The sequence below is a fragment of the Oreochromis niloticus genome, linkage group LG13 (assembly GCF_001858045.2).
Source record: "Oreochromis niloticus isolate F11D_XX linkage group LG13, O_niloticus_UMD_NMBU, whole genome shotgun sequence".
Taxonomy (NCBI): domain Eukaryota; kingdom Metazoa; phylum Chordata; class Actinopteri; order Cichliformes; family Cichlidae; genus Oreochromis; species Oreochromis niloticus.
In genome coordinates this window covers 17,893,202-17,911,474 of record NC_031978.2, presented here as the reverse complement: position 1 = coordinate 17,911,474, position 18,273 = coordinate 17,893,202, and the positions used below count along the sequence as shown (strand labels likewise).

The following is an 18,273-nucleotide window of genomic DNA, read 5'->3' as shown; positions in this document are numbered from 1 at the left end:
GTTCACAAAGATAGTTTCCTGCGCCTGGTAATTTTTTCTTTGTCTGAAACAGATGGTCTCTCCAATTACCGTCACACTGGCTGCAAAAATAATTAGTCTATCTCTAAGTCCTTCAAAGTTTGCTGGTAAAATTCCACTTGGATTTAATCTGACTCTCACCCAAATCTCAACCCCTCTCTTCTATGGTATTTGCGATATATTCCTTTGAGAGGCTCTGTCAAGTATTTGCTGCAGACTGTTAGTTTCGATTGCATCTCAATGGGCTCTTCTTGGATTCAGTTCATTTTTAATCTTGCAAAGCGCATGGTAAACTAAAGCACAAAGGCTCTGGGGTAGTAAGCGCTCCATAAACTAATATCCTACAAGAAGCATGAATAACATTACACATGAATACCCTACAGTGAGTGCAAATTAGAGGAAACTCTACCTTGAATTTATCCATATGAAACTTGATGTTCAATAGTTGTACAAGGCCCATTTCCCTCCCTCTTTGTCTTCAAACAATCCCACCGTTCACCAAAAGTGTGTGCAAAACACTAGATTTCACAACTGCTAGTGCTAACCGCTACCTGAAATCCCTCTGAGCCTCTCACATAAAAAGGAGCTGCAGTCAGAGCTTGGCAGCGCATGCTATTGGAACGAGCCACAAATATCATGCTCCAAATGGGTCATTAATGTTGCTTGAGTTGGGACATAGTGAAAAAGCTGAAAGCTAAAATTCATCGCACACTGAAACTGCAGCAGGATGTTGAATTTCGCTGCAACAAGACTCTTGAAACAAACATAATTTTCCCAATTTTCTAAGCACAAAATGTAGCTCATTACTTTTTTGACAACCGTTTAGGCATCTCCACACCAGGGGTGCCAGCAATGCCAGAAGGCTCTGTACGTTAAACGACAGCCGCAAACAGCTCCACACCCACTGCCTTAGCGCTTCTCACCCCCTCTTTTCTCTCTTCTTGGCATATCTTCTTGTGTAATTAACAAGGCTTAGAACTCCCTCACAAATACTGCTCATGCTCGCAAAAAAACCCCTACATTCACAACCCTGAGCTGCTTGCCGTCACTACCGTTGCACACACACTTTCCCTGCATGTAATTAACATGGATTAGGGCACAGTGTGGTCTTATGCCAGAACTGCTTTATTAACCAAAACACGTTATCTGTGCATGTGTATATGTTTACGCGTGTCTTTATAAAAGGCTGGCGCTGACACAAACAGCAGCATATTGTACATCTCTGCTACTCGGGCAGGCAGTGTGGAGGTGACATCAATCAGGCTAAAAGCAGGGAAGCTGCCTTTGTCTGCGCACGCGTACACATGCACATGTAACACACTTCATAATCACACATAAAAGAATAGACCTCTTTATGTAATCCTTGCAGCAGTATAGAATTACGGGGAGGAGAGAGGAAAGAAGAAAGAGAGACTTATCTTTCCTTTCTTTCTAAATTATCGCTTCTCCAATTAATAGCCTTTTCATTTAGAGAGAACAGAAGTAATGACATTTTGGCAGTGGAAGATGTGCCGGCTCTCTTTTTTTCCCTCTCTCTGTCTCTCTTTCACACACACATACACACAGAATTAGTTATTAGCTCCTAATAGTTGCAAAAATATCAACATTTAAGCCAAGACAGCAGTTACTTCAGGCAACTAATTCAGTCCTGGCTTTCTTGTAAATGACTGCTTATCCTTAATCACCCCTGAAAGAGACTAAGGGACTCTTGAGGCAACAGGGAGTAGATATGCCACATTATGCAGCTCTAGCCCAAGCCTAAACGACCTCCCACCACTCCTAACTATATTACAACTTCATCTCCCAGCATACTTCACCAATTACCGCTACGAAAGGTCAAAAGGTGATGGAATACTAAGACAAGTCATAAACCTCAAGGACGATAATGACAGCAGCGAAAAGGGCACGTACACACAAGCAGGCACACCCCAATTTTTAGTTGCACCGCATAAATAAAATTTCACACCCATTGTCAGAAAATTAAAATTAAAATTAAAAAAAAGGACGAACAGAGAGGGAGAGGCTTCAAGCCATTCATTTTTGACTTGTTTTTGTCATACAACCCCGAAATGTCAAGGCAGATTTTTTTTCTGATGGAAGTGAAGTTCTGCAGTGACGGCTCTGCAGTGTGCAAAGTGAGAAAACAAAAATAGCTCTTCATTGTATCTCTAACAGGGGAAACACGGGCGATTATAGCGTGTTGCTGATTACCCAGAGAGATCATTTCCTCTGCTTCCTTTTATGAAAAAGAAAGAAGATTTTAAAATTGGTGCTCTAGTTACCACGGGACGTTATTTTGGGGCTTGGATACACATTTTTTTGTGATCATTAAACCCCAGCATGAATGCTACATCAATGCTGCAGTGTAATAAATCATTATCCATTCCCTCCTTTGTTTAAAACATGGTATTATTCTCTGGATATTTCCTCTCTTTCACTCACTTCTTCTACCTAATCCCCATCTCCGCACCACCAAATCTCCCTTCTCCCCACTCCATGAGTATCTCCAAATTCATCTATCTATTTTTGGGTGTTCATCGCGACCACCTGCAAACCCTCTAATTAGTTAACATCTGTGTCTGAGCTGCACCATCTCAAGCTTGCATTCACCAACACAATAAAACTGTGCATGCACACAAAGCAGACATGCACACATCCCACTGTGCTGTTCGTTTCTGATTCCTAGAGTCCTAATTCTTCTGCGGTACCCGCCTTTCTAGTGCAAGTTTTAAAAAGGAACCCCTCACACACACACAGGCACTAAAAAGAAGGGGGCACTGATCCAAGGATCTAAAAATGTAACTGGTTTTCTGCTAATGATCAGTCTAATCAAATCTCTTTCCAGATGCACTCTAATTAGGAAAATTACCCAGAACTACTGAGGGTAAAAATTAGACTGTTACTTAGTGTCAGTACAGATTTTTATTGTTGCTCATGTTGGGCTCACTACTACTAGCTGGTGATCCAAATGATGATGATGATGATGATGACAGCTTTTAGGGATTGTTATAAATCATACTTACAGAAAGTGACTTACAGTAAACATAATGTGTTCATGTCTCTCTAGGGCTGCGAAGTAGTTACTCTTGCAGTGTCTGCAGTGTGGTCCTCAACTCCATTGAGCAGTATCATGCACACCTCCAGGGCTCCAAGCACCAGAACAAGTGAGTACAACAACATACAGTAGATTTATACTTCTGTGTCAGCTCTACTTCTTAGTGACTTGGCATGCACTTCCTTGGATAAGCAACTACACTTCGCCATCAATGCAGCCTGCAGAGGTGTAAATGCTGCCAGTGGCATCGGCCATCGTATAGGATCTATATAGAGTAACTGTGCAAGTATATTTCAGGCATTATTTTAAAATGTCATAGCCATTTTGGGCTTTTATTGATTTCTTTGAACTGTTCTTTTTCCAGCTCAAAGTCCAGTGCTAATACTTTCAAGCAGAAAATAAGCATTTTTACAATTGTTTGGTGTCTGATTTTCCCATTTGTAAAAGTTGTTATATGAAACTATATTACAGTTTAAAGTTATACATTATTAAGAGCATGGCAACTCACATGTGAGTGCTGTTCAGTTAATACATTTTGTTTAAAGTTTGTATTTCATTTTCCAAAGTTAGCATTCCAGTTAAAGATACTTTCAAGCTAAATGCTGCTTCCTTATTCAGAAGCAGGTCCCTACAGTGGATTGCTATACATGTTTGACAGATGTTCACAGCAGATGCCCTTCCTGATACACCCCAAAGGTTGTGCCTTGCTAACCAAGAGCTAACTAGCCACCATAGGCTGACAACTTTCAATTTCTACCCTCTTATCCAAATATGGTTACATTTTGCTTTGTAAAACCAAGACAAATGCAATGCAAATACAATTAGCTTCAGAACAGAAACCACAAACTAATGGGTGACATCATCCACTTTCTATGCTCATCTTTATTATAAATTAATAAAAGTCTTTACTTGAAACAAAAATAGAAAACAAAATAGATTTAATGACAAGAGCCGACTTGTGTTGTAAATGCCTAAAAACTGACATTCACTTATTTAGATTACTTTTACTTTACCATGCTGTGTGAGGAAAACCATTTTGGGTTGTATTTATCACTGTCACAAAATATACTATAAAATAGTTCCAACATTAGAAGCGGTATTTTCTTTCAAAGAGTAAGGACTGATGGTCCCATTAGTTGCTGTATTAGTCAGATGTATATGTGAGTGAAATGAGATATAATGAAAGTTCCAGCAGATTTGAGAATTACAAAAATAACAATGTGGAATTTATTATAATGAGTCTTTCACAATTAGGCTTGGGTCATTACTGATTTTAGAAAATCCCAAGGAATCACAGCCGGTGTGTGAGAAACTATATCCACCAGCAGGATGAGACTGTGATATGGAACAGTTACGTTTCATGCGTTTGCATTGACATAGCTGTCAGCGTGGTTATAGGCAGGTTAATGGTGCGCGTCTGTGTGCGTGCATGCATCTGTCTGTGTTTAAAGGAATACAGTGTAAATTAAGTCTTTTATGAATGTATTTGTCAGATAAAGGGGCGCTTGAGGACATTATATTGTTAGTGCAGCGTTCTGCTGTTTTGTTTTTCTTTTGTTGGAAATTTGAAGCTTTTTTTATTTTTTGGTATTTAACCACCCTAGAGCGTATAGCTGTCTGGGCTGCACAGACTAAACTTCTGTAAGCAAGTTAACTCTTAGAGACTGGTGGGTGTAGTGAGAAAAGCAGCAGCAGCTATAACAAGGATGAGAAAGGCAGCGAGAGAAAGAAGTGAGAAAAACAGAAAGCAAAGAGTTTCTTTAATCCATGAAAAAATATGTATTCGGTTGTAAGCATAAAAAGCAGATGAGGCTCTGTATGTTTATCATGAGAAACATCAGGCATGTTCTGCCAGCTTTAAAGATTGTACAGTGTGAGGACACTTTAAAATAATTGACATATGTTTTACCATTGCCTGCACAGTTACTTTGCTTAACTAAGTCACACTATGGAAAACAGTGGTTGGAGACTGAGGCACAAACAAAATTGTTGCAACTCTGTGAAATGAGCTTGCAGTCTCGTTGCCTTTGAAATAGTTGCGTTAAAAATGGGTCCAGGTCTGTGACCACTGGCAGTCAGTTGCCATCTTGCAGCGATGAAACTCCAATAAGATGGTATCAGTGTGCTACCATCAGTATGAGATTAAATGGGGTCAAGTTGGCAATTGCACGTAATCTGTTTGTGATAATAAGGCGATTAACTATGATAAATTGGCAAAAATTGTAAATCTGTTGCCTTCTGCATGCACAAAAATTCGCATTAACTACTTACTGCAACAACCAGTGTTTCCTTTGTTGTAGTGACACACAAAAAAGACTCATTTTCAGACATTAGTGGTACATTTCAAATAAAGTCTTCATGCAATTTCTGATTTTTCATTTGGATGATTCAGGCAAAAATGTTATAAAAAGCAGTGGATGTTAACCAAAACCCACCCTTAACCCTACATGGCTCACTAATCATCTGATGGCTAAAAAAAGGAGAAAGTGTGTCTACAAGTCAGGCACAGAGATAGAGGCAAAGTTTAACCACATTTTTTTCCTACCTGCAGTGCTGTCTGGCCCTACTGTGATTTACTGAGATGCAAAGAAGCTTCTCACAGCGGTACAAATAGTATCTGATGTACTAATCAGAAGCTTGTGTGATTTGAAAATGAGAATTAGCAGGTGCAGTTTTGTAGTTGTTGAACTTTCATGACAAGTTCGGGTAATAACCTTGAGTAACTCCATGATTACATTTCAGAAGAGATGCTACTCACTCGGAGGAAAAAGTATTTTTTTAATACTTGGTGGGAAGACTGAAGGTCACAGAAGTGATTTCAGAAGTCACTGTTCATTTACTTCCACATACCAGTAAGCAAGGTAACTCAATCTAGTCAACCTTGATAAGAGCATAAGCTAAACTCCTGACATGTGCGATTGTTGAGTTGTATAATGTCTCTGTCCAGAGACAGTAAATCATGGGGAACCAGTGGCTCATAACTCTTTCCTTCTGTCAGTTTTACTGTCGCAAAGCAGAGAAGCGGGCAGACACACTGGAAGAGTCATACTTATGAGAGAGAATGAGAGAGTAAGCAAGACAGATAGGTACCAGAGAGACAGCATGCACCACAGACACCGAGAGACAGATGGGACGAGAGATGCAAACAGACACATTACGTTTGGGACAGAGGAAAAAGAAATAAAACGGGTATAAAAGACACGACAAAAGGCTGAGGAAAAAACTGATAAGGAGGGACAGACAGACATAAAGCAATGAAGTAATACAGGCAGAAAGATGCAGAGTAAAACAAAATCACAACAGAGTAAATCTCCTTAAACTGAACTGAAAGGTGGGACCAGAGATATGTGGGGCAAATATATAGTGGACAGTGAGATGAACCCATTGTTGCAGACAGCTGTGAGGTTTTACTACTTAAGATGGAGGGGATGGATTTACAGGGCATGATAGATGAGCCACTGAGGGAGAGGTACCAGGAAGATTTACAGGGAAACCACTGAAAGGTCACTGAAGAGAAACAGAGGAAGTCCCTTACACATTTTATCTGACAGGCTTCCAGGAAGGTTGTCAGAAACATAGTTTGCTGGAGTTCATCTTCAGTCATTTTTTTAAAACAAAGGCATTTCCTCAGGTTTGTTCAAAACATTAGGGCATACAGTTTATAACGCAATAAGTGCTTTAATCCTATAGACATGAAAAAAATCTCTCATAAGAAACTGTAGTCGTGTGAAAAAACCCTGCGATTCATTAGCTTATGAAACCAAGATTAGCAGCAGTAACTTGAAAAAATCATTTTCTGTGTGATATTATCCGCGTCTCACATCGTTGTGGAGGAATTTTGGCCCATTCGTCTTTACAGCTTTGTTTTGTTTAATTGAAGTTTGTGGACATTCATTAATATGGAGTTCTCTTTCGTTTCTGCCACAGTATTATACATTGGCTGGTTTGCTTGGGAAAATTGTCCTGTTGTATGATCTAATTTTTGACCAGGCTTTATCTGTCAGATGGATTGCCTCATATTTGAGTCTAAATTACTTTGTTATTCGAGAGAATTCATGATCTACACAGAGACTGCAAATTGCCCAGGTACTCTAGCTAAAAAAAAAATAAAACCCAATCATCACTGCTTCACTACTGTGTTTCACAGTTGGCATGAGGTGGTCGTGTTGATATGCTGTGTTTGGTTTTCACCAAGCATCTTCACTTTGGTCTTGTCTGTTCAAAAGATATTGTTCCAGAAGTTCTGTGCTTTGCTCTGTACTTTGTTTACCTAAGGCACGCTACCATGTCCTTTTTGGACAGAAGAGGCTTTATACTGACAATCCTACCAAACAAAAGAAAGGGAAATTGTAGAAATTGTAGCATTGTGATACAAACACACACCTGAATGCTCCAGAGCAGCAAAGTACCCCTGACTTTATTTATTTTCAATCATATGATTAGCAAGACCAGGCTTCAATGTGTGTGTGTGTGTGTGTGTGTGTGTGCGTGTGTGTGTGTGTGGTTTAATAGAAGAAGTGTAGCGCCTTGACCATTTATAATGCAAAAATACTGGAAATACCATCTTCTGTTTTTTTATAGCTATCGTTTAAAGTATGCAAAAGTCCACGAGAGGGCCTTTATAGCACAAGCAATTTAAAAGTGTGACAGCTGTGAGCCCTTGTGGCATTATTGCATGCACATGCTAAATTCTGAAGTCTATGAAAGCAAAACCTGGTACTGTAAAAAGAGTCCTGCCAGCTCTGTTGCACTGCTGTTATCGATCCCCTGGGAAACAGAGAACAAGACCGAAGGTTCCACCTCATCAGTCTCACTTCCTCTGCCTTCACCCAGTCACTCAGATGAAACACAAAACAGCCGCCTGAATGTGTGTGTGTGTGAAACCAATAAATCTCTGTTACGCACATCTCCTAACTGTTTCTACATCAGCACACTTACCATTTTAGCCTTCGCAATAAAAGTGTAGCATCAGGTTTGGGTATGATAGAAAATACTGCACTTTCACGTTTTATTGTGCTAAAAACATTTGAAAAGTGTTTTCCTGCTGACATAAAAGTGCAAATGCAGTTCTATGCACACACCAAGGCTGCAGCACGAATAAAAAACTAGACAACTTCTAAGGAATTGCTAGTTTAGATATGAATGAGGGCAGTGTGTTTTTTTCCTTTGCTTTAGAGTTGGTTTTGTTGGCTGGCTGGCACATGGCTTGAGTACAAATGTTTTTTACCAAGTCTGTTTCCTTTAAAAAACAAGCTGTCAGGATGAAATGTCTTTTATATTTTTGTGCATCCCCTCGACCCCAAAAAGGATGAGCAGAGGAGAATGGATGGATGGATGTGTGTTGAAATATGAGAAAACCAAAGGAAGCAAAGGAAGCTTCTATGATTGTTCCTTTCACATTGCAAGACTGGACTTTGGCAAACTTATGTGCAATCTTACACCCTAAGTTTAAATCTGTGTGTGTGTATATGTAATGTATGTGTGTTATTTCACACTCAGGATGAGCTTTGGCTTGTGTAAGGAGCTTTCCAAAAAGCACAGCTGACAGCGGCAGGGGATTAGCTCTCACCGAAGAAACATCCATGAAAAATGCGTGTGTGCGTCTGCGTCTGTTTCTGGGGGGTTTGTGTACGAGCGTGTGCTGTTTGGCATTAGGAATGTGTCACCGTAAAACAACAAGAGATTTCTGTATTCTTTAAACAGCTGGATGCATCAACCTGCCAGCTCTCCTTATCAGTACTGCCTGTTTCATACACAGTCAGCTGCAGGTCAGTTGAAATGCTGCAGAGTCCAAGCAGTTGCTTCAGACTGGCTGTTGTAATTGGACCTGTACAGGGTGATAACAGCAGAGATATAACTTGATAAACTGGATGGAAGGCTTCCACACTTAACAGTATGTTGCAATTAAATTGATGCACCAAGCTGGCCAGGAGATAGAGACACAAGTAGGCAGCAGACAGAACTGAAACAGACAGATGAGCATTAGATCCTCGTGTTGGTTTCTAACTCGAGTACTGCGTGCTAATGGCTAAGTAGAAAAAAGTGAAAATTAAAGCAGGAACATAAGGCCATCAGCCGACAAAAGCTGAGCTGGGGTTTTTTTGCAGCCCTACTGCTGTGTAAAAATCTGGGAAGTCTTCGCATGATGGGAAGCAGTTCCCAGCAGAGACTGCAAGCCTGCACTCATAGCATGGGTAATATGAGATCAACTTTTAAAACTTCTAGGCAACTTTTTGCCCCACAAAAAAAAAATAATTTTGATGGCTGACATGCAGCACAAGTTAATCTAATGAATGCAGATGTAGCCTGTATATGCTACAAATACAAAACCGAAGATTATAAATGACTGAATTAATAATTAGGATGTAAAAATAAAGAAATAGTTTGTTGTGAAGTTTGCAGGAGGAGCTAAGTAGTCTCCCATCCTAAGCAGGTCTGGTTGTACGGCTTGTTTGTATTGCTTGCCAGTTAGCAGCAGGGTGAAAGGACTGGACGGTTTTCCATGAAGAAGCAGGAGTCAGCTACTTTTGAATCTTGGTCCAAAGGAGATGTGCCGGTACACAGACACACTATAGTATTTATCGATTATTTACTCTACAGGTATAACTTCCTGTTTACTGTGAAATGTTTGTCAAGGCACTCATTTTTTTCACAAAGTTGTCAATTGCAAGAAACAGCTGAATACACCAACACTAATGTGTCATATTTACGCTTTTATAATTGGAATTGCATTACCTCCATACAAATATTGCATTATTTACAGTTTCCATAAAAGAGATTTTATATTACCCAGACAGTAAATGTAAATAAAATTCACTGTGATGGTTTTCAGGGCTGCCAAAATTGGCAAAAACTCAGATTTTTAATCTTGAATTGAATAAGTTAGCTCATGTATTTACTGGCTTTACTCTTAGTATTAACTATTATTTATTTATAAAAAACTTTCAGGAAAAGTTAGAGTCAGATGACTGTTTTGAGTTTACACCGTTTACCTTCAGTTCCTCAGCTTATGTTCACTAATTAAAGCCAGCTAAATTATTCACTGCTCTCTCTCTCTGTGTCTTTGCTCCTGCTGAGATGTGTCTGAAGGCTGGAGCAGTGAGAGCTGCATTAGGTGTGCGCCACACAGTTGTTCACAGTTGACCAACACAGTATGCGCTGTTGCAGGTGGATAGCACTCAGTTAACAAGCCAGAAACGTTCTGTGCCTTAAGGAGACTTAGTGCTGCTGGTAGTGCTCATTTTTTAATATTTTTAATATATATTTTAACGTGTTTTTCACAATTAAATGTCTTTTTAAATATTAATTAATTTCTATAATCAAATCTAGAATATTAATCAACAGCACTACTTTGAGTGGTTTGGGCTTGCAAAACTTATATTAAAGAACTCATAATTGACATAAAGACTACCCTAAAGGCTTTTTAAAGGCTATTTTCCCATAAATATAAAGCATACTGACAGATCCAGATAAGATTCTGTGCGTGTAAAGATACACTGAAAGTAAAAAGTAAACAAACTAATTACCTACTTGGAACCCACTAGTGAAAACCAAGTGCAGTAGAGTGTATTTCACTTGATGTGAGCTGTCAGTATGGTTATAATATATACTTATTCTCTGACCAATGACACTGCCTGAGCTTTAACTGCCCATTTAATATTGTTTCCATTCACATCGCCCTCTAGGTTTGCATGGCCTTTGCTTTCTGGGCGCTTTGTTTTGATATATTTCGACCTCTGGCTTGCTTTTATGTGTGTTTATGTGCACCTTGTGTACTTTTGTATGATGATGCTGATGCTGCCGTAGGCCCCAGAGGTATGATGGTGAGGTCTGGGACAATCCATTTAGCCTACTCACCCTGGTAATTATTTAGCATCAGAGAACACAGAAGCAAAATAGACTAATGCACATTTAAAAGGGAAAGGCTCAGAGAGAGGGTGGCAACGACTGTTGGAGATTACAGTGCTTATTGTAAGATAAATCCCATGCAAATGGTTGAGTTATCGACCTGCTAATAGGTCAGGCTTGCTATATGCATGCATGTGTAATAGCCCCAGCAATGTGTGTGTGCATCCTCTCACTGCTTGAGGCGAGGAAAAGGTTAATTCAGGATTCATCGGTTGGCTCTCGTCTCACATGCCCCCTCTGTCACACTTGAACACACACACACTCAGAGGTAGGCTCATGCCTTGGGCTCTTTTCATCTCCCCCAAAGGTATTTGTCCTTGTCTTCCCTTACACCTTCCACCCGAAAATCAGACAAACAGGCAGGATTTGTATGCAAACACACACACGTACACACAAGCTTACACATGCACCTCCCTGGGTGTTGCTGTCTGTTAAGTTAATAAGGTAAGGGTGAAAAGGGTGAGTTTTATTTATTTTATTTTTATTTTATTATTTTTTTTTAGGTTGGTGGTTTGTGTTGGGGGATGGGGTTAGCCGGATCATGCGTGAACCATGACTCACATCGCTGCTCCCTTTGCAACTGCCACTGCTGAACTGTATACCTGACACGCAAAAACACACACACGCATCCAAAGCGTGCCAAGGTGACCTTCACATCCTCACTAACACCTCCCTCGGACACACAGGCTCGTGCACTCCCTCTGCCCTCTTTCGCACACACATTCTCATCCTCATATATCTTACATCCCACATGTGTGGCCCTGGGAGAGATTATTGGATTAGTCTATTTATTAACAACCCCATCCACTCACAGACCGTGACCTTTATTTGTACCCCTTCCCCAGCTTCACCTTCTAGTGTCCTGCTGCTTTTCTTGGCTCTGTCATCTTTCCAGCCTTCATCATTCTATTCCTCACCATGTAACACCTTGCTCATACACTGGACTAATAAGAGTATGGCAGGGCTTTTTCAAGGATAGTCATCACCACTAAAATATTTTCTTGACTGGGATTAAATTGATTCAATTATAATAAATATTTTTTGTTAAGTAAATGTTATAAAGAAACAGGAAAGCGCTTACAAATTTACTATGTCAAAAGCACTCAATGTAAAAGTTGAATGCATTATGCAAAAGGGAGGAACACGTTGGGTGTTTATGTATTCACTACACACTCAGCAGATCCCTCGACCATGTTGCTCTATAGAAACAGACCCGCCAGGGGACATTTTCCAAACAATATGATAAATAACTTGGTAATTAATGGAAGCTGGAAACTGCAAGTTCAAACATATTATTGAGCAAACATAGCATACAGACCTGAATTTAAATGCAATTACAATTCCCTCACATTTACCCAGGGAAAATTTCAAACCATAATATAAATCCTAGAAACCATTCACAGCCTTTACTTTACTTAATCATTTTATGGAAAATAAAGCTCTCTGAATCTGTTATTACACTGCCCTTTATGAAATTGCTTTACACTTACAAGAAATGAATAAATAAAGTCTGCCACTGGCTTTCAAGCATCAGGGGAAAAAGCTCCTTGAGTAAAAATATATATGTACCTCTCGCACCATAAGATGTGATAGAATTGCTCAAACATGCTATAGTGTGTATCAATTATTTATTGTACAGGCATGATTTCCCTTTGAAGTTATTGTGAAATACTTGGCACGGCTTTGCGCACTGCATGCACACATTTTTAAAAAAAGATTTTTTTAAAAAGGCTGAGGTCCATATTGCATTATCAAACAACTGGAAACATGCCCTTCACATGGCAGTCACAGGAAAACTGCGAAATAGGATGTTTTGACCTTGTGCAGCACTGAACACGTTAAAGGTGCTAGTAATATTACTGTGCTTTCAAATGAAAACCAACAGTAAAAACTGAAGGACATGGGGTGGAAATTTATTGTGGATTTGCTGTAGTACGTATTTGTGCCACCAGGTGGAGCCTGTCACTGTTGATGGAGTTAAAAGTAGACCTGCTGACAGGTTGTAAATTGTAAAACACGAGTCTTCACGCTAGTGAAGTAAGAAAACTGTATCAGTCCAATGATTTATTTAACACAAAGATTTTAAAAAACAGGGTCTGGTAGCTTTCTAGTTTAGCCAGCTACCTGAAGCTGAAGCTAACAACTAGTGAACTTATGCGATAGCAAGGTGAGTTCATCTGTCCCTCCACAGAAAGATTGGTCAGATGTTAGCAAAATGGCATTTGTACTGGATTTGACTGAATTTTGATTCTCATTAGTTTGTGCAATGCAGCCAACCAACAATAAAATGTATCACTGTCTTACTGTACTTGACACATTAAAATAACCTGTAACCTGTGATGTATCATCAGCCGGATGAACATCGTCATCATTAATGCTCTGTAAAAGAAAGAATGTCAAACATTTGCTGATGGAACCTCCTAAAATATGAAGATTGTTTGAATAAATATCAGTCCACATCAGAGTGGTCGCAAGAATCAGTAAATGTAAACTAATTAGAATCAACCGTAAACTACAAATCTGATGTTAAATGAAGGGGGGATGCTACACAGTGGTGAGCATGGTCCTTTGAGACATGTTCCTGCCATCAAATTCAAAATGGGTATTGTTTATTTATTCAGAATAAATTGTTTATGCTCTATTTAAATGGCTGCATTTTGTTTTTTTTCAGTGACCCAAGTTTTTTGGATCTGGATTTATAGAATGGTCAAAACAAAAACCTCTGGATGAAATTATTTGTTTAGGTTATTGCTTTGTGTATCAATAACACCTTTTATGTATGGTGTTTACATATTTATGTAGAATGTACAAAGAATTTGGATTCAGGCCCTTTCTTTCTATGAGCTTACATCATTCTGTTGACTTTCTTTGACCCCTTCTTCTACCCCACAGTGTTTTCACTCTGCCCCTCCCATCTTGTTGCCCTCCCACCCCTCCTTGCTGCTACCTGTCCCCTCAGAGAGAACAATACAAGCTACCAGAGTCGTGCCCTCCACTCTTCAGAGAATCTAACGTGCTAGATGAATCCTGACAGACCAGACAGGGTGTAGAGGCCACTGTTTTAACAGCCATTACCGGAATAGGTGCTGACAGCTATGGTGCCCATGAATCCTCTCTCTTTCTCTCACTCCATTTCAGCTGGCAACGTGTGTGTGTTTGTGTGTGAGCGCAGGAGATGCTGGGTGGGTGGGGACAACAGCCCAATTAGGACAGGAATGACAGTTTAACAAGGACTGAGCTGAAAATGGTGGAATTTGTTGTGGTTTTCGGGGGACATGTTGTCACACTCAGACTGATACAGACGTATGAAGCCAAACATCTCATTTTCACTTGACTTGTATCTCAGTTTGTGGAAGTTTAGCTCATACTGGAGAGAAAACCTCTCAAAACAGCATCATGAAAGTTAAAAGGCACCTCAAACTGATGAGAGGAACAATTACACAACAGCGTCGCTGAGATGAAGGAAGTGTTGCGCATTATTGTTGAGATTTCTGTTATGACATTTAGAAAAGTGAAACACCAAGCACTCATTTAATTTTCTCGAGATCAGCTGTGGGATTTCTCAAGAACTGAGTCCTTTAAACACCCTGCCTTAAAAATGCCTACTCAGTTAGGTGTGTGTTGCGTGGCGTGATCTTCAATCCGATTTATCTCCTTGTTTTAATTAAATTCAGCATGTTTGCCGCCACACTTGCTTTGTTTCGTGGTGATAAAGCCGCAGAATGCAGCCGCAGCAGCCGTCATCGTGAAAAACAATCAGCGGTTCAAGATAAAAGCCAAATCCGCAGTAATTACCGCACCTTAAACATGAGGGTTTATGCTCGTATCTTTCCTCTTTGTTTCAATTTGGAGTATAGCCAGATAGAAGGCTGCTGTAATTATGAGAAGATTGTGAAACCGGATTATTGGTTAATGCTTTACATAAAGTCGAGCTGTCACTCCCGGTAAAAGGGAATTCTTTTCAGTGCAGCAGATAATACGATATAATAACAGCAATGCAAGGTTACAATGTCTCGTTATATTACAAATGACGTCTACGCTATATGAAAAACGGCACGAGACGCGGATTTACAGGTAAATTAAATTGCTTCCCCGGGACCAAACATATCAGACACTAAAATATCTTTCGCCCCATGGGCTTGATATTCCCTGTGGTTAAAGAGCCCTGTCTTGTCGGATCTGCCTATGTCAGAGACAGAACACGACTAACAAATTCTTTTCTGTGTTTTGTTTTCAGCCTGAAGCAACACCAGCAGTAAGCCAGAGAGACAGGCCACTCTGGAAAGAAGAAATGATGAAGACAGAGATTATTGGAATAAACAACTTCCGAAAAGAGGACTTGTCTTAGTATGCGAGAGTATGCGAAAGTAGTGCAGTGCAACTTCAGTATGCGTGTGTTTGTGTATATAGCCTATATGTGTGTCATAGGCACTTATGCACACATCTGCAGTACGAGTGCGTGGGTCATTGTGAGTGTGTTAATTTCTATCTTTGATCAAAAAATAATATATCTTTGAGATTTATTCAGCACCTTCAATGAGTTCTAAACACCGGCGACCGTCAGAAGACCTGCGGCTGCGTATTGCCATGTAATTCCAGTGTGAACCACAATCCTGAAATTGAAATGATGTCAGTGCATTGCTCGGAGTGGTGAAAACCATGACAATGATCGTCACAGAACAGCAGTTACAGTAACCATGTAACTAGCAGTCCCCCGCCCCCAAGTGCTCTGACCGTGAACCAAGTCTGACCAGAATCTTGTGTTTCAACGTGTATTTAATATGCAGTGATGCTGACGGTGCCGTGAGCGCGGCTCACTTTCAGACCACTTGAGACCTACTCAGGCCCAGACTTTCAAGGACAAGAAACTTCCCGACGACCTCAGCCATTGCAGATTGCATGAATTTCCATAATTTCAAAAAGCTGTTGGTTTGAATCTAGTGTTGTCTATCAATTGCGGATGTACCACTTTGAAACCCATTTTCACATATGCCAAAATAATCAAAACCTGAAGAGAAAAGGGAGAGAAAAGTAGCAAAGAAACTATTGAACTTCTGCTGTGAAGAGGGTCTGTGCAACTCTGTAAATCATCTACTGCTCAAAACATTCCCATAGCACTAAATACTGATGTCAGATGCAGTCTGGAGGTGATTAAAAAAAATCTTTCTAGAAGGGCAACATGTAGATATATTTTTTATTTTTCTGTTACTGCCAGAATAAAGAAACTTCACACTCATGTAGCAGCCACTGTACAATACAACTGGGGTGTAATTCAATGCATGCAAAGTGTAGAACATTGCATTCACTTGCCTTCTTGAAACCTACTTCTTGCGCATTTTGGTAATAGCGCTGCTTTGTAGTGATAGCTAGGTAATGAATTAATGCACATGCTTGTACCTGAACAAAGAAATCACCTTTTAGTGCTGAATTGCCTTCATCTCAACATCTTACCAATTCATCAAAAAAATAAAGAGGAGAGCCTTTTTAGATATTAGCCCAGTAACCACTGCACAACAACCTCATTCGTAAGTGTCTTCAGGCTGAAAAGTGTGTTTCAACAATGGTCTGTAGCACCACAAGAAGACGTGCTCCACTTTCCCATGCTGGCACATCACATTGGCCATGAGCAGGGGAAAAGACTGAGAAATACAGCAGTCGATGCAAAGCTACCCTCAGTTTGTTCTTGTTGGTCATCTGTAAACACATTAAAATGTTGTTTTTTTCTTTTCTATTTTGCTTATTTCGCGGTAAAGAGACTGAACTACATATTACTTGATTAGAAACTATTTTTCTTCTGCAGATATATGGTTGAGATATATGGTTTTTATGCAATCGTGCTAATAGTAACAACCATACAATGTGGGTTTGAAGTGAAATAGTTCAACAAAGCAAAAAAAAGCGGTTTGTGTAAATAAAGCAGTAGCGGCAGGTGAAGTTCGTGTTTTAAGTAGTACAGGATTTTTGTATTCATAGTGTTTATCTCCACTGAGCCACTGATGATAAGGGAAATGTTTCTTATATTATTGAAAAATACAAATATGTTGGCACTGGGATGAGAGTCTTTTGTTGGGTCATGTTTTTCATAGATAAACATAAGTGAAAATGAAGTAATCGTGACTCAAAGAGTCGGCGATGATGGACCAAAATTCTGTGTTTGGAAGCCAGTGAGTCATCACATTCATTTAAAGGGATTCTGATAACCGTCATTTTTGTGAGGAAAACTGCAGTCGCTATAAAGACAGTCCCCGCAGAGAAACATCTGAAATGCCAGTGGATTCCTAAAGCTGCCAAAACAACAAAGTGGGACTACAAACCGCTGGATATTTTTATACCATAACAAAACCACAAAAACAAGAAGTCTGTTTTTTGCTTGGCGATGTGCATCATGACTGTTCTGATGACTATTTACACTGACTTCATTCTTTCAAACACTAGTGTATTCACAATAGAAGTGATGTCTGTGTGTGACGATATCACAGTCTGTGCAGATGACGACTGCGCCATGAGTCACATATTTTAGCAGATGTTACATAATATATGACAGAGATGTATCTATGGGTAGGAACTGTGTGATATGATGCTTGCGGGTGGGTGTCTGTGAATCTATCAACTGTGGAAGCCTTGCTGCGAGCTATGCAGCCTGAGCACATTTGTAAACACACACAATGATGAATACAATGGTACCTACAGTATATCTATTTTCTCTTGCAAAAACCACAAGTGTGTATTCCTTTTTCTGACTGTGTGTGCGCCACCATGAATACGTCTGAAACGTCCTCTTACTTAAGCATTCATCTGTTATCACACTGCTCAACTTCACAATTTGCAGTAACAAATAAGACCTCTGTCAGATAGCCCTGGAAACTGGTTGGCAACCCAGTTGCCAGGGAAAACTGTATTCCCCAACCAGCTGGGGAGTGGTTGCCTGCTGTAACTAGCTGAAATCAGTTCCAAAGAGCGCGCGTCACTGAAAAAAACCACCTTGTGATTGCTTTGGTTGCTGGCACATTGCTGCGGTCAACCATAGTTTGCATGGAGACTTGTGTTGTCTGCAAACACTCTGAAATTTGAAAGCATGACACAAACTGTTAACAAACCTTTCACCTTCAAAGTGAAAGTTGTACCTTAGCCTTGCAACCAACACCTTTCAAAAGCTGCAGCTTTTTCAAAGAGCGTCACACTTTTCACTGGGAGAGCAGCAAAAGTTGATTCTGTTCATCTGGACGTAGCGTTTTGTGGGAGAAACGTTTCGTCACTCATCCAAGTGACTTCTTCAGTCTCAGCTGACTGCA

General features: G+C 39.9%; 1 protein-coding gene across 2 annotated transcripts in view; it reads left to right on the top strand.

Annotated features, from left to right (window-relative positions):
• The window catches only part of zgc:171482 (zinc finger protein), a 59,721-nt gene extending 42,042 nt beyond the window's left edge, over window positions 1–17,679 (top strand). For both annotated transcript variants that reach the window (XM_005456503.4, XM_005456501.4), the window contains 2 exons: window positions 3,086–3,182; window positions 15,219–17,679. In XM_005456503.4, coding sequence (XP_005456560.1) covers window positions 3,086–3,182; window positions 15,219–15,240 — 119 coding nt within the window. In that variant the 3' untranslated portion in view covers window positions 15,241–17,679. The remainder of the gene's footprint in view (window positions 1–3,085; window positions 3,183–15,218) is intronic.
• The last annotated feature ends 594 nt before the right edge of the window (window positions 17,680–18,273 follow it).